Here is a 21,141-nt window from a genome sequence, read left to right on the forward strand (position 1 = left end):
AATCCCAGCACTTTGGGAGGCTGAGGTGAGAGGATTACCTGAGCCCACAGGTTCAAGACCCACCCTGGCAACTTGGTGAGACCACGTGTCTACAGTAAAACAAAAATTAGCTAGGCATGGTCGTGCATGCCTGTCGTTTCAGCTAGTTGGAAAGCTGAGGCGGAAGGATCGCCGGGGCCCAGCAGGTTGAGGCTGCAGTGGCCGGGAGCGTGCCACTGCCCTCCAGCCTGTGTGATAGAGTGAGACTCCAACTCAAACAAAACAAAACAAAACAACTAAAATTATTCATGACTCCAATGAGCTTTTGTTTACATGGATTATATCTCTTGGTATTTATTGCATTCAAAATTAAAACTAAGAAAAACATTAACTTCATTTAAAAACAATAATGATAAACTCATTGCCTATTAACATAAATACTTTTTATGAAAAATAACTATATTTTCCAAGACAAAAATATTTTAATGAGAGGATTAGTGATTTTTACAGTTCTGCAAATCTCATTAATACATGGCTTAATAGAAGACATCTGGATTCTCATATCTGTTTCTGCCCTCCATCTGTTGTATTGTCAAACAGCATGTAGCTTCTGGAAGACTCACTAACACTCCTGCAAGAATAATAAGAATGGAAAAAGCAATAATGTCTTCCTTACCAACTACTCAGTCTTTTACCCTTTGTAATTAGGCTTTCACAAAATTCTTTATGTGAGATCATCAATGGTTATCAATTACTGAACCTTTTCTCAGTCTTATTCTAACTGATAAACCACTGTAATTCATAGAAGTGACCATCTGTTTTTTGGTGAAACTTCTCCCCTTGCCCTGGGGTTGATACGTCATCAATTTACTCTAGTTCTTCACCTGTCTCTGATGGTCTCTGCAGCTTCTTGCCTAGTTACTGTTATCACTTCCCATCTAATTTCTGGGACTCTAGTATTTCTCCTACAGAGCACTGTTTTGTCTAATTTACCTTAAGTAAATTTCTGGTCATATTATATTCTGTTTAACAACTTACGATCATTTTCCCCATTGTCTCAAAAATAATACATATGCCTTTTTTCCCCAGTTTTTTCAAATTCTTATTTATTTAGAGACAGTGCCTCACTCTGTCGCCCAGACTGGAGTGCGGTGGTGTGATCATAGTTCCTGTCACCTTGAACTCCTGGGTTCAAGCGATCCTCCCACCTTAGCCTTCTGAGTAGCTGGGACTCCAGGTGTGCACCGCCACATTTGGTCAATTTTTGATTTTTTTTTTTTTTTTGGAGAGACGGGGTCTTGCCATGTTGCCCAGGTCAGTCCCAAACTCCTGGCCTCCGGTGACCCTCTAGCCATTGTCTCCCCAAAAAAAAAAAAAAAATTTGTGTCCAAGACACTTTGTTTTAAAGACTGATAAATAAAAGGAGTCTAATTGTTTAGTGAGCTAAAAAGTAAAGTATTATCTTTTTCAAGGTTCTGGAAGTTTCTAAACATGACTAGAATTTTGCAATATTTAACTTTACACTATGTTTGTAACACTTCTTGGTCTCAAAGTTCACAAAAATAAGAATATTTCCCTGTAACTGCAAAGGCTGTCACAAACGAGCTGCAGTGATACTTGGGAGTACATGTATACACAGAGGGACATGTGTTTGGTTTTTGTCTTGTTTCCCCCTAGTTAAAAAAATAATGTCCAAAGAGAACAAGGTGACTAAGAAATGTCTATAGCTATGAGGCAATGCTGAGAGCTCTGAAAACTACAATAATGATGTCTTACTTATGTAACATGCACCCAGTTATGAACACATTTTCTTTTTTTTCTTTTTTTTTTGAGTTGGAGTCTCACTCTGTCACCCAGACTGGAATGCAGTGGCCGCTCCCGCCACTGCAGCCTCGACCTGCTGGGCTCCGGCGATCCTTCCGCCTCAGCCTTCTGAGTAGTCAGAATTACAGGCGCGCTACAACGCCTGGCTGATATTTTGATTTATTGTAGAGATGAGGTCTCGCTACCCAGGCGGGTCTCAAACCCGCAGGCTCAGGCAATCCACTCACCTCAGCCTCCCAAAGACGCGGGATTACAGGCTGAGCCACCGAGCCCGGCTGTAACAGACCCATCTTAGACAACACGCAGCCAGTTGTAAACAAATCTTATACAAAGTGCAACAGTGACAGAAACATCTCATACAACAAGCATCCACTTACAGATACATTTCATAACACGCAACAATTACAGGCACGTCATACAACACACACCCATGTATGAACACAGTGAAAGACATATCTCATACAACATGCGCTTACTTATGAACACATCGCATAAAACGTGCACCTGTGCCAGGCACATAAGAAAAAAAGAAGTCTTATGTTTACGTGGAACTTTATAATTTTCCCCTCACAAAAAATAACTTTTATAAATTAAGAAAAGATTCCCAAAGAGCTATAGTGAATTGCTCAAGGTCAGGCGACAGCCTGAGGCTTGCATTTTCATTTTCTTAATAGTCTCTTTTGATGAGCAAAGGTTTTGGATCTTGATGAAGTACAACTTATTAAGTTTGTCTTTTATGGAATATGCTTTTGTGTCCTAACAACTGTTAACCTGTTCAGCCTGATGTCATCAAGATCTTCTTTTCTGTCTTTCTCTAGAAGCTTTTTAACATTAGCTTTTATGTTTATGTCTTTGATCCATTTTAAGTTAATTTTTATATATCATACAATGCAAAAGTTAAGACTATTTTTTCTATATGAATATCCAATTGTTTCAGCATGCTGAAAAGATTATCTTTCTCCCACTGAATTGCCTTGACATCTTTGATGAAAATTAAATGACCATATATACACAGATTTACTTCTGGATTCGCTAGTCTGTTCCTTTCATCCATGGTCCATCCTTTTGCCAATATAACATCGTACTGACTACTGTAGTTTTACAGCAAGTCTTGACATTATTTGGTGTAAGTCCTCCAACTTTATTCTTTTTCAAAATTATTTTGGCTGCTTCAGGTCCTGTGCATTTCCATATAGGTTTTAAAATCAGCTTGTCAATATCTTCAAGCTTGCCTTATATGAATTCTGATTGGGATTTAAATCTACAGATCGATTTTAGGAACACGGTTATCTTAACAATATTGAGTCTTCCAATCTATGGACATAGATTATATTTCCATTCGTTTTAGGTCTTTCAGAGTTTTTCTTAGCAATATTTTATAGTTGCTAGGTCATTTTCACAGCATCTTTTTATTTGAAAACATTTTAAGTTTGTGTTCAGTTCTTCAAACATAGTAATCGACTATTGCATGGTCCGTGTTTCAGAATTTCAGTGCCTCAAGTCTCTGTGTATTTGTTTTTATGTTCAATTGTTTCTCCTGATTCTCATTCATGGCGTTTCATTTCATTAGGGGCCTACTTATTGTTCACTTATGATAAACATTTTATTAAAGAATCATACGCAGTAATAAATACTAAAGCATAGCAGAGTATCATCTTAAAATATTACTCCAAAACACATCATCTTTTGAAACACCATGGTAATCATCAGAATCAAGGAATCAGGACAATTTATACTTGTTTAATGAAGCCTTCATTTTTATATATAAAAAGCATTTTCTGACAGTAACTTGTTTAGCCTATAATTTATTGACATTGATGATTAGCTTTGAAATATTTCAGGTTAAATTCAAGTCTAAGTACCACTAGTCATATGAGGACAACTGATGTGAATTGGAAGCACAGAGCTATTCAAGGGCTAGCTTTGAAAACCAGCAAATACAATATATACTAAGGCAATGCTTTAAAATCATGGCAATAGTGAATAATGAGACACTGCAGCACATGTGAGAACAGGGGCGGTTTGAATGATAGGACCAAAAGTAGATGGAGGAAAGATAAGCATGTCCTTTCATCACCCCACGTGTTCAAAGACCATCACATTTCACCCCTTCACGCTATCCTTTCTGGCTTTTTGCATATGTGTGGCTCCTAGCATGGTCTAGGGCAAATATCTATGACACAAACTGAGACGCTATTTAGAGAATATACCAAAATACCAACTAGGGCAAGACCCCAGCACATCTTAAGAAGTTATAGACATATTTCAGAAATCAATTTAATTTTCAGATGACATTAACTCTTGTATTTAGTATACTTTAACTTAATGCTGCTTAACAGTGCATGAATCTGAAAGGAAGTGCTAGAAAGCCTCACGAGCACGCATGTGCACACACACGCACACACACTCACAAGAGTTATTTTCACATTTTTCATATGATTCCATAGAGATCCCATCCAAAGCTTAAAGTAGGTGCTTGCCAGTGCTTTTTTTTTTTGAGGGACAGGGTCTCACTATTTTGTCTAGGCTGGTCTTGAGCTCCTGGGATCAAACAATCCTCTGGCCTTGGCCTCCCAAAGTGCCGGGATTACACATGTGAACCACCATACCCAGCTTGCTAGTGCTTTATTTATTTATTTTTTGAGTCAAGAGTCTCACTCTGTCACCAGGTTGGAGTGCAGTGGCATGCTCATGGTCACCCCAGCGTCCACCTGTGGGGCTCGGGGATCCTTCCACCTTAGCCTTCCAAGTAGCTGGAACTACAGGTGCATGCTACCATGCCCAGCTGATTTTTAAATATACTGTAGAGATGAGGTCTCACCAAGTTGCCCAAACCCCCGGGCCCAGGCAATTCTCTCACCTCGGCCTCCCAAAGTTCTGGGATTATAGGTTTGAGCTACCATGCCTGGCTGCTGGTGCTTTTTATCTTGTCATTTTTTTTCTAATTAAAACTAGCTCCTAAAAAGAATGGCTTTGAATATTGAGAAAAGGCAAACACTAAGCTTTAGAAGTCAATTAGGTCCTATTGAATGTCATTATGGGATGTGGCCAGCAGTTTCACAAGGAGCTCATTTCTAATAAATCTCAGTATATGTTATACAGTAGATGGGATATAAAATATAGTGGATCAAGGAACAGTGTAGAAAGTGTCTGAACATGAGTTCAAAGTAATGGAAAAGGGACTACATCTTAGTGACATGCCTGTGAGAATGCACTGTTAAAGCAATCCATTGAAGAAGCTGGATGGTTCATGTGAAACACTTTGGACTTTGGAACTGAGGCAAAACACTGGGCCCTGCTGCTACATTTGAGATGACAACTGAACACTGCAAACAGAAAAAATTCTAAACTGGTGAAACTGAAATTAAAATCTAAATTCTGATTGCAACTGACACAACACCTTCTACCTAAATAGCTACTCAATGTGAATCTTCTGATTTAGGGTAAGGTTGAACTTCAAAGTTAGTCAGTATGTACTTTTAAGTCTTCATTGTGTATCTTAGAAGTTAGATAACAAGAATTATTTTCCAAAGCTTCCAAGATTATTCTTTACTTCTCCAGTATGTGCCTCTGAGGTACCTGAAACACTTGTATTGATCAATTTCAAACAATTACCAGGAGATGAGAAATAGTCCGGCTGTGGTCCTCATTTTTCACATTCAGAAACAATGCGGTAGGTACCACCACTTGGAAAAACTACTGGGCTGTGTCTACCAAAGCTAAAAACACATATACCCTGAGATTTAACAATTCCATTCAATAGTTGATCCCCAATAGAAATGTCAAAAGATATCTACTAGAGTGTTCACAGCAATACTAGTCATAATAATCAAAATCTGGAAAAACGACCTGATTGTCCATAAATAGCATTCTGTCATAATAATGATGATAATAATAATAACAATAACATAATAAGATAATAAACGTGGTCTTGTCACATAATGGAATAATACATAACAATGAAAACGAATAATCTATAACCGTGCACATTAATATGGGTGGATCTCACAAATATGATATTAAATGAAAGAAGCAGATGCAAGATAAACGGCAAAAACCATCCTAATTAATCCATGCTTTTTGAGGTGAAAATAGCAGTTACCAATAAAGAGAGAGCTTGGTTTAAGTGACCGAAGTCACAAAATCACAAGGGCGGCTGACAGGATGCTAGAAATGTTCATTTTCATTATCCACATATTGGTTTCATGGGTTTCTAGTCTGCAGATTTGAGCTGTATACTTTTGTGTATTTTCTATATGTGTGTTATAGTCCAACACAAAGTTAAAAACAAACAGTAATATCTTCATTAACAACAACAGTTATAAAATTAAAACCCCTAAGCCCCCAGTTACTCAACAATAGCAAAAATAAAGGGAGTTAGGAACTCAGCATTCTTGGTTTGCAGCTTGACTCCACACCCACTAGCCAGACGACCCCAATACAACAGTATCTTCACATCACAAGCACTGATTGAAATAAACTGGCCTTGCTGAAACAATTATCTTCTCCCTTTCTTTTCTTTTTAAACTGCCATTAATTTCTATAGCTCTTTTACTTATCAAGGACATGGACACTTTCAGACAACATTATTACCCCGCACCCACTAAAATGTGGCAACTGAGTGCCTAGAAATTGTTCGAAGAAAACGACAGCACCTGAAAATGCTTCAGGATCCCTGCACCAAAGCTAAAGCAAGTATGACCTCTATATCCTGTGTAGCGCTGGCTGAGTTTACAGAACAAACTTCTTGACCTGAATGGATGTTTAAGTATGACAGATGGGAGGATCACGGCTCAATATACTCTTGTGAATTAAAATGGACACTTCGGAAACAGACTTAATGTTCTGCAGCTGGCTGTCCCAATTTAAAACATGCAACTTTTGTAGCACCGTGGGAGAGGGACTGCTAGTAGCATCAGATGTCTGGAAGTAAATCTGAACTTAGTGACTTTCGGAAACACTGTTTTTGAGGTTGTTTCCCACCTACATATAACCATTTTTGTAAACTGGTTAACCAGGAGTCCAGCTGCAGGAATGTTTGGATGTTTCCTTGTGGCAGGAATTCGCCATAAACTTTCTCTGTTACTCCCCAGAGACCCTTTTATAGACGAACTAGTTAGTGATGATAACGTAACAATAGCTAAAAATTCCTGATGGAACTAAAACTTTATAAAGCTATAGTGGGCAAAAAACAAAACATGTTTGTCCATCTCTCCTGATACCATATTAGGTATGACTGAGGCTTCAGAAGTGAATGGAATGAGAAATCAGGAAGTCTGATGCAGATTTCATAGGACAGTGCCAGAAGTCTCTTAATTAAAACAACAAAGTACCTGGTGAAAACACGTCAGAATAGATTATAAGTGGGAACTCATTTAAAATCATCCTGTCTTAGATGGAATGAATTATTTTGTGTGCTTACATAGGATACTGAATTTAAAATTAGATCTCTTATTATATAATTTGTCTAAAACGTAAAACATGAAATCTTTTATACGGCCCTTTACAAAACAGAATTTACACAAGTCTTTTCTTTTTTTTTGAGTTGGAGTCTCACTCTGTTGCCCAGACTGGAGTGCAGTGGCCGCTCCTGGCCACCGCAGCCTCGACCTGCTGGGCTCCGGCGATCCTTCTGCCTCAGCCTTCCAAGTAGCTGGAACTACAGGCGCGTGCTACCACACCTGGCTAATTTTTTGATTTATTGTAGAGATGAGTTGCCCAGGCGGGTCTCGAACCTGCAGGCTCAGGCAATCCACTCATCTCAGCCTCCCCAGGTGCAGGATTACAGGCTGAGCCACTGAGCCCAGCTACACAAGTCTTTTCTTTTGGTCCATAACTTTTAATAACCAGTGATCAAATTTACTTTCTAACATTCACTTACCAGTTAGCAATTTTGCTTTTTTTTTTAAGCGGGGGTGGGTCTCACTATGTTGCCTAAACTGGTCTTGAATTCCTGAGCGATCCTCCTGCTTTAGCCTCAAGTATCTGGGGTTACAGACACCAATTTTGCTCTTGTAAGAATGTCTTCTCAAAACAAGCAGGCACGGAGCTGATACGAGTCCCCCTCATTACTAGGCTGACCACAGGCTCTCCCAGGATTTGTCTGCACCCATTTGGTTTGAGGCTCCTTTGCTCCTCCAGACTATCTGAAGTTGAATCTTAGTCTCTGTCAATTTTCTACAACTTCTGCCTTCTAACCAGTTCTTACGCGGGTGAAAGAAGAAAGCAGGAGAAAAAGCGGTCATGGAAGGAGACTTTTAAAACTTAAATTACGGTATATAATAAAACAGATGAATGTTTATGCTACATCTTAACTGTAGAAGCCAGTATTTGTGTTATCCAACAGCCTCCTTGAGGAATATTAAGCCAAGACTGGCTTCTTCTTGCCATCTAGCATCTCTGTCCATTACCTACTAATGCATACTCTGAAAATGCAGACTAATTTCAATGGTAGCCAATCCATACGTGGATATACATCCAATGCTGCTAAGACAAAAATCGAGGAGAGAGAGGAGGACAGGGAAGAGGAGGAAGAGAGGGAAGAGGGGGAGAAGGGGAACAAGCCTTCTCCAAAGCCAAAGATTACTTCGATTTTCTAGTTTACCTACTATAGGACAATGCTATAATTCTCTAAACATAAATGGCTAAAGATTATTTGCTGTTTTGCATTGTCGCTCAATTATATTAACTAGATAGAAGATGCAAAGTTCCATAAGTTAAAAAAAAGTACCTTTAAACATGTAAAGCAGATTATTACACATGGATGGTAAACATATTTATAAAACTATGGGATTTTTCTATCTGTTTACCTCTGACATATCATGCACCAGCAAGAGAGGAATGCTTATTGTTGTGATGTCATGGGTACAGCAAACTTTGAGTATATTTCGGAGTCCCATAATGGCAGGATCACGGGCAGTGATGTTTCCTGATTTGACATGGTCATCCACACAAAGATGGAATGCAACATGGATTTCTGAGAGATTAGAATGTCGCGTAATATAAAATTCTCCTGTGAACAACAAATACCATTACGATTATCAGGTGCATAAATCACATTCAACAATGGGCTATATAAATAACTGCAATAGGCCGTCAATGTGTGGAACTAGTAGGGATGTATCAGGAACATTCATGGGGCTCAGGAAGTGACTATGAACACTGCTCTTTAATTCGTGGAAAGAAGGTAATAAAATGAGACAATAGTACATTTTGCAATAGGCTCATTAATTGATATGAAGTGACTACCCAGTAGGAAATAAACCAAATGAGTGCTCATCATCTTAATGTTGATGTAAATGCTTCAAATGTCAAACTTAGGTATAAACATGTTATTTGATGACCTGTTTTTTCCCATACCCTGGATCTGCGTTTCCTCATCTCAGTTTATGGGACCAATTTCTGTCGGGTTAGTTGCTCAGGACAGAAATCTAGACTGGGTCCTTCGTTCCGTTCTTTCCCTCGATGCCTTTTCCCCCATTGGCAACGCAATCTGCCACTAACTATGTTTGGTTTTGTCTCCAGAATATCCCAAATCTGAACACACCACTTTTACTGCTGTCACCCTAGTTCATGCTATCATCATTTCTCACTAGGTCTTTGAAATATTCTCTTAACTGATTGCTTTGCTCCGTTCTTGGCCACCTACAAACCATTTCTTCGTTGCCGCTCAAATGATTTAAATACAAATCATATTATCACACTACTCTAATTAAACTGTAAAAGAGGTTCACACTGTAGTATCTAGACTCCTCTCCCTCCAACGTGTTCTTATACTCCACCCACACGGGTTTTGTTCAGTTCTTCAAACATGAAGAGCTTGTTCCCAACTCAGGGCTGCTGCTTGGAGAGCGTTTATCGAAGATTCTCGCGTGGCTGACTTCTTTCCACCCATCACATCTCAGAGCAAAAGTCACCTCCTCAGAAAAGTCTTCCTTGACTATCCTATCGAACACAAAATTCTCCCACCCCTCAATAATTTTTTCACACTATTATGTTTTTTCTTTTTAGCACTGAAATTATTCTGTTTATATAGATTATTATTATTTTTGAGTTGGAGTCTCACTCCGTCTCCCAGGCTGGAGTGCAGTGGCACACTCGTGGCCACCCCAGCGTCAACCAGCTGGGCTCAGGCGATCTTTCTGCCTCAGCCTTCCGAGTAGCCAGAACTACAGGCATGCGCCACCATGTCCAGCTAATTTTTTGATTTATTGTAGACACGAGGTCTCACCAAGTTGCCCAAGCTGGTCTTCTATGTGTCATCTGTTCAGTGTGCTAGAGATAGAACATCAAACAAGAAAGACAAAATTCCTATGGTCATGACACATACACAGTAGCCTCTTTAAAATAATTTATGGAAGCCAGGCGCAGTGGCACAAGCCTGTAATTCCACACTTTGGGAGGCCAAGGAGAGAGGATTGCTTGAGCCCAGGAGTTTAAGACAAGTCTAGGCAACGCAGCGAGACCTCATCTCTACAAGAAATAAAAAATTTAGCTAAGGGTGGTAATGTGCAACTGTAGTTCCAGCTACTTGGGAGGCTGAGGTGGGAGGATCGCTTGAGCCCAGGAGGTTGAGCCTGCAGTGAGCTGTGACTGTGCCACTGCACTCCAGCTTGGGTGAGAGTGAGACCCTGACTTAAAAAACAGGAAAAAAAAAAAAAGAATGTTTTTACAAATATACATGCCTCGGGTTCGAGACCCACCTGGAATCAAAAAATCAGCTGGGCGTGGTAGCACACGCCTGTAGTTCCAGCTACTTGGAAGGCTGAGGCGGAAGGATCTCCGGAGCCCAGCAGGTCAAGGCTGCGGTGGCCAGGAGCGGCCACTGCACTCCAGTCTGGGCGACAGTGAGACTCCAACTCAAAACAAAACAAAAAACAAATATACATGCCTAACTGGAAATTTGAATGTGTCCTTTTAGAAAAGACTTGCTCATCTCTACGCTTCCACTACTAACCCTTTCCCTCAAGTTCTGCTTACCCTTGCTTCAAGGTCATTAGCTTAGCATTTACTTATAGTGTATTTTAAAAGTTCTTAATATATGTTAGCTCGATGTGTAACATTTCTATTTACCAGTGTACATAGGCTGTATGCATAGATGTCTCTGACTGGCTCCAGAAAAAGGTTTTTTTTGGTTGTTGTTTTTTACCTAACAAGGTAAAGGAATTGGATAAACAGAAGAATACTATATATATTAAAGAAAGGATAGTGACAGAGATACCAAAATAAACTGGACCAAGAGAAAGTACTTTAGTTATAGTTTCCTAGAAAGGCAGTAAAAGGCACAGACTGCTTATCAGAAACCCAGTGGGCCATAAAAGACAATATCCTTCTGGGTCCACTGGTATATTACATTCTAAATTGCCACTGATAATTCAGATGATGGAAGTCCTAGCTTCAAATGTGGGCTGTGGTCCAGCAGTGTGGCAGGATGACTTAGTGAAAAGTCAGGTGCTCCTAATCCCCAAACTGGCGCTGCTTCCTTTGACCTTAGGTGACTTGTCTCTTGGCCTCACTGTATCCATTAATAAAATGGGGGTCATGGGACTGGCAGTAGTAATCAAAGTAACATGATATAGTAGAAAAAGGACTAGATTGGATGTTAAAAAGATCCGGTTTCCAGTGCTTATTGGCTGGGCGATCCTGGGAAAATCAATCCAACTTATTGATCCTCTGGTACTTTATGTATGAAGGGAAAAATAATGCCTGACTGCTATCCTGACAAGGTTGCTCTGAGAATTGGATGACATAAACTATAATTACTTAGATCATGAGAAAGTACACTACTACTGGCTGAAAAGTATGTAAACAAAACTGTTTTTCTTTGCAATTTAAAAATTTAAAGCAATTTGTGACTTAGATCTTTTAAAAAATCCCCTGTAAGCATTCTGATTGTGTGGGCATCCTTTAACTAAATGGAAAGTCATATGTTACTACGATATCTAAATGAACAGCTTATTATTCCCTTTCTAACTCAGACTTATGGCATACCCTCCTGACTTGGTGGCAATAGTGATACTAACCTACAGGCTTTTAAAAAAAAAGTAAGGAAGGAAGTAAATATAGCAGTAAAGAATCAGGTTAAAAGAAGCATTGGTACCTCCAGAATAGGTTAAAATTGGCAATTTTAAGAAAGCCACAAACTATGGATGATTTAAATTATGGATCTATGAAGAGAAATACAATAAATCCTTTGCTGAAGGTATTTTTAGATGAAGAGGAGGATGGTTTCCTGTTCCACAAAGAGGAGGAAACAGCATGTGTTGATTCTAACATTATCCACTAAGGTAGGATATCTGAAGGTGGAAGGAAATTTGGAGGCTGATGACCACAAGCTAACTGACTGAACCTAACAAGATAAATACCAGAAATGGATATGAAATTTGCTCAGAGTAAATGTAGAGTGACCTACGAGTCAAAGATCTGAGGAAGAAAATGTGAGGAAACAATCTTGATGGAGAACAGAAAATTATCAAGAGATGGCTATTTCTGAAACTATAAAATTTACCACTTAGTTTTAAAAACTTTACACTTATAAAACGGACAAACAAGCTGTCCTTGTTATGTCCTGTCATGCAAAAACTACTAAGGGTCATCAGAGTGAATTCAATCAGAAAGAAAATAGAGAATTTCCAGGTGTTAAATAACATGTGCAAGAGTAACAAAGGAAGTGAAAGAAACGGAAAGCAGAAAAGTGTAAGGGGAGATGAAAATAAGAGTCTCAATGAGATGACTCATTTTCTCTCTGTAAGTTCAACAGTTTACATGTCTATGGACTATTGTTTATGTTCACTTGATCTGAGCCATAAGGCAAGAAGCATGTTGTTTATATTTTAGAGTAAAACTTATTTCTTGGTTCATTTTTTAAGAAAATAAGAAACAACAGTTAAGAGGAAATTTGAAATAGTAAATAACAATAAAACATGTAACTTAAGGAATTTTTCTTTTATGGATCTAGAAAAAAGTCAGTACTAATATAGTATAAGAATAAAGTTTTACATCGAAGAGCATCTGTGAAAATGTATTGGATAGGCCGGGCTCGGTGGCTCAGCCTGTAATCCCAGCACTTTGGGAGGCCGAGGTGAGTGGATTGCCTGAACCCGCAGGTTCGAGACCCGCCTGGGCAACTTGGTGAGACCTCATCTCTACAATGAATAAAAAATTAGCTGGGTGTGGTAGCACACGCCTGTAGTTCCAGCTATTTGGAAGGCTGAGGTGGAAGAATCGCCGGAGCCCAGCAGGTCGAGGCTGCGGTGGCCGGCAGTGGCCACTGCACTCCAGTCTAGGTGATAGAGTGAGATTCCAACTCAAAAAAAAAGCAAATGTATTACATAGATACAAAATGTTATTTCAAAGTAATATACTGACATTTTATAAGGTACACCATAAGAATTTATGTTTTAAATCTATGAGTTTAGTATATGTGATTATAAGAAAGTTGCAATTTAAAATAAATAAATACTTACCAGGTAAAATATTTAAATAGTTTCTCTCAGCATTTTTAGTCTTGTCATCACTGCCTCCATTTGGGTTTCCAGAATCTATTGATAAGGTAATGCAACATGAAAGAACATAACAACATATGAAAACACATCACTACTACTATTTCCCAAACAATCTAACAGCAACAACTCACTAAGGGCCTTTGTGTGCTAGGCTTTCTGTTACATGCTTTACACAGATGGTCTCATTTAATCCTTGCAAGGCCTCTATAACTGTAACCCTCTGAGGTAAGTACTATTACTATCTTCGTTTTACAAATGAGAAAATATAGACTTATACTGATTAACTTACTTCACCAAGCATACACAAATAAATGGTGGAACCAGGTCTTGAACTCATACACTCAGATTCCAATTTCTATCCTCTTAGCCATATTAGATGCCAATATCCTATTTTTCATCTGGGAGGTTCAGGGCACCAACTTAACTACACATAAAATAACTTCATTAGATAGTTGTGGTGTGGCCATCTCTATTTTTAGAATCTGAGTCACTGCTGTTGATATAACTCGTTCAGGACTACAAATAAATGGCTAGTAGCACCAGGAATTGCCTTATATCCAACCTAGTTCTGAACTTTATCTAACACTATAGACTATCAATTTCAAACAAATAAATGAAAGTCCGTGTCAAATGGAACATTTTTTCAGATATTTAATAGTTTTTCTTCTTTTTTGAGGACATGATATTTCTTAGAAGAATAAAGATAGTAAAATAAGAAACATTATGATTGAAGATACACTATTAAGACAAATCATTTTATATACATACATATATTTTTAAAAGACGATACATCTAAATTTTATAATAATCTATCAGGACTCACAAATGCAAAAATGAATATTAGTTTTCAAAGTAGCTATCTTTGAGAAGCTACATATTTATTCCAATTAAATTAAAATCTATTTTGGAATGACCTTCAGTATCAGAAAATCACATGAAAACAGTCAGACCTTCAAATGAGTAAACCACAAATATCAAAATATTAGTTTCAAAAATGATCTGAATAAAGGTAACTTAATATTTTAATCTAGTGACTACTTTGATAAATTGATTATAATATCATACCTTGCAAATGCATATACTTTATAAATCAGGAGACAGGCCAATCAGAGAGACAGAAGGTTGTGTTGCTAGAATGCATCTTTAATGTAATATTCTGCTTCTAATACAGAGCCATGTAATTGATAGGCTTTGAATAAAAATCTGATCATAGCACAAATAACAAAGAATAATAAATAAAAACTCTATTTTTGTTCACATGGGGTATGAACAGAGAATCTCTATGAAGTAAAAAAAAAGAAAACAGTTCAAGTCCATTCCCTTTTCCATGCTCTAATGGTAATATCTCATTTAGTAATACTAAGAAGATGGCTGTTTTTATTTTTCAAATGTACATAAAATGAGCATTAAAAACAGTTTCTGCCTTTTGATCATGGACCATATAAATACAAAGATATTATAACAACCACAATAAGAAAACAATGAGATGCCCGTAGAATGAGCAGGTTCTTGTACATGAGGTTGTCAGGATGTCAACACGCAGAACAAATACGTAGGCATGCACAGAAAAGGAAAGGACAGAAAAAGTATCTTCACAAAGCCTGTGTGTAATGACATGCAGGTTCCTTTAAGAAAGTTGTGCTTTATAGACCTACTTGTATCACTGACTCACTTCAACCACAAAGTAGTTGCTTAAACAAGAACAAAATAAAACCCATGATATACACACACTGCCTTAACTGTATGTGGTTTAAAAACTTCCTGTTATTTACTGCACACTTTCTATCTCTCATAAATATACTTAGAATCCTCCTTCTCCCACACCTGTTATGATCTCAATCTTCACGCATTTAGTCACTACTAAGAATAATAGTAAAACGTTTCTGATCATATTATTGCTAGTTGGAATGAGAAGAAGAAAGATTATGGTAGAAAGACAAGCGGGCACGCTGGGGTTTGCTGAAAGCTCCTTTGTTAGGATACACTTCTATGCTGATTTTCGAATACTCAGCCTGGCTCTGTCACATAGAACATATGTTGCCACAGCAAAGCCACAATAACCTTTATTGAGAATATAGACTGCTGAAACAATTGCTACAGAGAGCAACTGCTAACACTATCAAAATTATAAACGTATGTCCCCTTTAACCCAAGAATTTATCTCCAAGAATATCTTTTGCAGGTATGCTTACTGCCCACAAAATGATTCATGTGCAAGATTATTCGTCATTATAATTTAAATAAATTAGGAACAGATTAGATGTCTATCAGTAAGAAACAGTAAGAATAGAATATCCTGCAATGAGGATGGTCTTTATGAAATGATATGAAATAATCTCCAAGATAAATTATTCAGTAAAAAAGCAGAGTTCAGAATAGTGTATGTAGAAAGTTGCCATTTGTCTAAAACACGGAAATAGACAAATACACACATACACACGCTTACATATACATAAACATCTGTCTGTAAGGTACACATGACAGTACTGGCTGCCTCTAGAGATTGATTAGTAGGGGACACAGTTAGGACGACTTTCACTGTATGCCCTTGTGTGCAGTTTAAATTGTGAATCTTGAGAACATTTCACCTATTTAAAGAATGATTTAAAAACACATAAATTTTTTTAAGAAGTCTATTGAATACATAAGAAACGACAATGAATGCTAATTAAGTTAAGGCTAGATAGCTACATTCTAGCTTCAGAAAGGAGAAATTCTACAATTTACAAGGGCGAGAAGAACAAAGACACGAAGTAAAGATAGAATAATATCTCTCTACTAGAATAAAACATAAAACACATGCACCTAAAGTTCTATAATGGTTTCTTTTAAACAAGGCAGCTACAAAAAAAATTTTTTAAAAGCATTCAAAGTACCAGAAGTAGATTTAAAAGTCTGAGCAGCCCCAATTTTAAGTCTCACCATATTTTATTTTCACCAACATCAAGTTTTTATAAGAAATAAAATATGCTATGCATTCAAGCCACCAGACGAAAGCATGTATTATGATTTTACGTGTGTGATAGCATATGAAATATCAGAAAAAGAAGAAAAACACATCTTAAGAATATTTTTAAATGCCTATTACCCTAATATTTTACTCCTAACTAAACAAACTTGTGGTATTGATTTACTTTTAAACTTTTATTTTTCAATTAAAAAACAGCTGAATTACTCTGTAATTTGAGCCAGAGTTTTTTCTTTTACCTGCCTTCTCTCAGCTATCTTTCTATGTGTAGATAGAAAGCTTCTGAAGAAAGATACCCATAACACTTTCCATAGTTTAAAAAATATTTTCTAATATGAGGTTCCTTAAAAAATTGAAAATATAACTATATTATGATCTAACAACTCTATTTTGGGGTATATATTCAAAGGAAATGAAGTCAGCATCTCAAAGTTACCTTCATTTCAGCATTATCCACAACAGCCAAGATAGAAAACAATCTAAATGTCCACACACATACATATGCACAGTACAGTATTATTGAGTCTTTAAAAAGAAGGAAATCTTGCCGTTTGTAACAACAGGGATAGACCTGGAGGACACTGTGCTAAGTGAAGTAAGCCAGATGCAGAAAGACAAATGCTGGATCATCTCACTTATATGTGGAATCTAAAATAGCTGAATTCACAGAGCAGAATGTCTGCTACCAGGGCTGGAGGGAGGAGAAAAGGGGAGAAGTTGGCCAAGGGGTACAGTTTCAGTCATGCGAGATGAACAGTTCCAGGCAATCTAAAGTACAACAATGTAATGAGAGTCAAAAATATTCTATTGTATACCTGAAATTTGTTAAAGAGGATAGATCTCAAGTGTTCTTACCACATACGCAATTAAGTGATAACTATCTGAGACAACAGATATGCTCATTAGTTTCAGGTGATTATCCTAATTTTCTTTACAATTTCAACGATAATCTATCTGCCAAGGGTGACTAGGGACAGGACATTCTAAAAGGCGATGTTTAAAGATGCGAGTTTTACCTACCATGTGAGTCTTTGGACTTGCTCCTGCGCTGGGTTCGCGCATAAAGTACCACCTGCTGAACAACTTCCAGCTGCTCTTCAATGCGGGGAAAATGGAAGTCGGTGCATTCTTGGCAAACTGTGGCAAAATCTAAGGAACCCAAAACAATTACAAAGCTCTAAATGTGAACTATCAAATATCTAGTATTTATTTACAGACAATGAGATCTAGTAGAAACAGAAAACAAAACTCACAATGTAATTCCTTATACTTGTCTTTTCAATAATTATGTCTCAAGGTAGGGTACAGCAATTTTGTTTTGATCAGAAACTTAACTTCTTAATCACTTGAAAAAGTAACAACAGACAAGGAAATTTGAATATAATTCCTGGTCTTCTTTAAATACTTTGATCATAATCCACCCCCAAAAGTGCTATGAAATACATAAGCTGAGGGAAAAAACTTTATTCAAGCTTCTTTCAAAAGTAGATATACATTTCAATATATTTTAGTTGGTCAAGAATTTAGAAATAATCATAAAAAGTGAGTTGTACTGAGAGGTAAGACAGAATTTCACCTAGTACATTCAAGCAGTAGATCAAAAAAAGAAAGAAATAGTGGATAAACTAAATTATCAAGCTAGGATCTACTTTGGAAAACTACATTATATTTTGATTTTTTTTTTGTTTTACCTTGAAATTAGGATGCCATAAGAGTATTATTTACAATATAAGCATAGTTTAAGAAAAATTAAATATCATGAATCACCCTATCAATACTAAAGTATGAAATAAATCTAACAGAGTGATGGCTGGGTATGTTTGTTGTTTGGTTCATCTGAATACTGGGGTGAGCAAATTTCTTTTTCAGTTTTTCTATTCCTTTCTCTGTAAGAACAGTATTACAAGAAAATACTTAATGAACTAAATGCATATGATGGTAACTTACCTCTTTTAATACCACTGTATGAATTAATTCGATTATCAACTAGTAAGACCAGGCCACAGAGAGATGTAGAATAAAGTGAGAGTGCTGTTTGGAGCCGATGAAGTTTCACACCACTTCGATGATTTCTTTTATGCTTACAGAAGTCCAGCATATCTGCTCTTAGCAATCTCAAATTATGCATGGTTTTCAACTGGGCTCCTGCGGGGAGGGGGGGGTAGGCAACAGTCCCAGAAAGATACTTAAACAGCTGCAAAAATCCAATATAATAAGATGTAAATCTCTATGGCAAGAAGCCAGATAAATCTGTGCTATAAAAAATAATTAAAAATGGGCCTTGCAACTTCCCATTTTAATAACGATTACAACTTAATCTTTCTATCCGCAAAAAATATATAAACTAAAGTAGAAAACTTATAGCTAGTAAACTATAGGCTTTCTTGGAACAGGACATAATTTGGAATTAAAAATAACATGGGTACTCTCTATTCACAAGCTAGAAATTTTTCTCTTACAGCATAAAAAACGTTTCAGAAGTGACAACAAATTATAACTGCAAAAAATTAATACACTTACCTAAGTGAATGGTAAAACTTTCTTCTAACTTTCTCTGTTCCTCATAAATCCTTCCAACTGCTTCTACAGATTCTCGGAACTGACTTGGTTGAACTTTAATTTCCTCACTGAAATTAATAAAAGTATTCATATACTTTCTCTGCATGTTTGTAAAAAAAACTTTTCTTAAAGGAAAGGAGCTTCTAACAAAATGAAAGAAAACTGAACAGCTGAGAGCAGTGCTTAATTTATTCCTAAACTCATCTTTAATCCCTCAGTAGATCTGACTTTTAAAAAGACTAAGCAAAAATAAAGTTAAAAATATAAAATACTACTTTTATCAGTCTCACATAGGTGCTCTATTATATGCAGTTGTGCCGAAAACAGATTCCCATTGCCCAAAGAAAGAAACATCTATCAAAAAGAAAAGCAAACTAACAAAGTTACAACAAAATCATTCTTTCTGAAGACGATTTGGTTTTTAAGCATCAGCATCAGCTAAATGTCAATATTTACACAATGGAACCAATCCTATAGATTGAATTTCTGAAACTATAGTCGCCAAGTGAGGGATAACCTTTATATAAAGGGGCTTTCTTAGTTTCCTTAAATCAGTGGCTTTCAACTTTTTTGACTACACTATACAGTATGTATGTTACATTTTGGCTCGATGCACACATTCATTTATAGAAAGCTTCATGTATGGTGCATTTTTTTCCCCTATTCTATTCAATTTTATTGTTATTTTTTAAAGGTTGGCTGGAAAGCAAAGGATCTGGAATGATCCCTAGCAGACTGCAACTAACAGCGTGGGAAAATAATAAGACAAATAAAAGATTATAATATTTGAGTAAAATGATATTGCTATCAGGTAAGTGTTGAATAATAATTCATCTATCTCATAAATATTTACTGAGCATATCTTATGTGCCACTGTAAAAAGCTAAATATTTGGCAAGGAGCTGAGTATACAGTGTTAAAAAAAAAAAAAAAAAGCAGACATGAGACTGCCATTATACAAATAAAATGCTATTTAAAAATATTTATAGCACATACTAATATATTATGAAAACAGGATTATTATGCTGTACTCAGTATATTTCCAATTGAAAAACTTGAAGATTTGAAAGAAGAAAAAAATTCTCAAATATATATATACATACACACACACACATATATACACATCCCAGAAATAAGGCAATACATGACATGCAATCTATTTAGGCCATAAGGTGCCATATACATTTTGAATTATGAAAAGTCCTCCATACTATTTCCATACTTTGTACATGCTTCTATTCCTGCACATATCACTTGATACAGTAATATTTTACCGAAAGATTAGTCTTTCTAGAATATAAGCTTCACATAGTAGGTATCTTTTTTGTTTTTCTGCTTAGAGAGTGTTTAGCAGTCAGCAATGTTTACTGCACTGAGTGGAAACCAACTTAAAGAAATAAAAATGGTACTAAGGTATTAAGGTGGATGCACCTAAAATATTTATAAAGCTAAAATACTAGGAGGGAAATCACTATTTCAAACCAAGCGATAATCACCGTATTGCCCCCAAATAATCCATATAAGGCCTATAATGTAAAAGGTGTTACAAAGCAGCATGAAGTTATCTTGAATTTTCATTGGCAACTTAAAAATATATACAACTAAAAAGGTTTGTTCTTGCAGTAAATACAAGCTATTACTAACAACAGACTTATACACGAATAACAGCAATACAAGGTTAATACCTGAGGGAGCTGTTGTTGGGGTTTTTTAGGTCCTGATGAAGTTTGATCACCCATTCCTGATACTCTTGCTTTTGGATGGCAGTTGATTGTTTTAATTCATTCGACCATTTGTTCTCTAAGTCCTAAAAAAGACAGTGTTCCGACCAGTTTGTTGTTGTTGTTGTTGTTTTTTTAGTTGGAGTCTCACTCTGTTGCCCAAGCTGGGGTGCAGTAACATGCTCCTGCTGGGCTCAGGCAATCCTTCTGCCTCAGCCTTCCAAATAGCCGGAACTATAGGCGTGCACTACCACGCCTGGCTAATTTTTTTTTACTTATTGTTGAGGTTAGGTCTCACCAAGTTGCCTAGGCTGTTCTCGAACCCGTAGACTCAGGCAATCCTCTCACCTCGGCCTTCCAAAGTATTAGGATTACATTTTTTTTAAACCAAAAAATAAAAAAATAAATAAAAGAAAATATACTTGCATATCCAAAAGTCATTGTATTTCACTTACTTGCTGGGATTCAAAATGTTGAGCAGCCAGTGAATTTACATCCTGATCTGTCAGTGACTTTCCCAACTCCTGCATCACTCTTTCCATTTCAATACTCTGTCTAGAACATAAACAAGCAAATCAGAAGTCTT

At 36.8% G+C, this 21,141-nt stretch overlaps 1 protein-coding gene across 3 annotated transcripts in view; it reads right to left on the minus strand.

Annotated features, from left to right (window-relative positions):
- The window catches only part of CUNH12orf4 (chromosome unknown C12orf4 homolog), a 39,462-nt gene that overhangs the window by 5,001 nt on the left and 13,320 nt on the right, over positions 1 to 21,141 (minus strand). For 2 of the 3 annotated variants that reach the window (XM_021707858.1, XM_008048696.1), the window contains 7 exons: positions 21,011 to 21,110; positions 20,520 to 20,641; positions 18,796 to 18,902; positions 18,223 to 18,420; positions 17,296 to 17,424; positions 13,269 to 13,343; positions 8,613 to 8,815 (listed from right to left, as the gene is read on the minus strand). In XM_021707858.1, coding sequence (XP_021563533.1) covers positions 8,613 to 8,815; positions 13,269 to 13,343; positions 17,296 to 17,424; positions 18,223 to 18,420; positions 18,796 to 18,902; positions 20,520 to 20,641; positions 21,011 to 21,097 — 921 coding nt within the window. In that variant the 5' untranslated portion in view covers positions 21,098 to 21,110. The remainder of the gene's footprint in view (positions 1 to 8,612; positions 8,816 to 13,268; positions 13,344 to 17,295; positions 17,425 to 18,222; positions 18,421 to 18,795; positions 18,903 to 20,519; positions 20,642 to 21,010; positions 21,111 to 21,141) is intronic. The other variant, XM_021707857.1, reaches the window with a different exon arrangement.

This window comes from Carlito syrichta, unplaced genomic scaffold, assembly GCF_000164805.1.
Source record: "Carlito syrichta isolate Samal-C Ts95f unplaced genomic scaffold, Tarsius_syrichta-2.0.1 Scaffold126530, whole genome shotgun sequence".
NCBI lineage: Eukaryota > Metazoa > Chordata > Mammalia > Primates > Tarsiidae > Carlito > Carlito syrichta.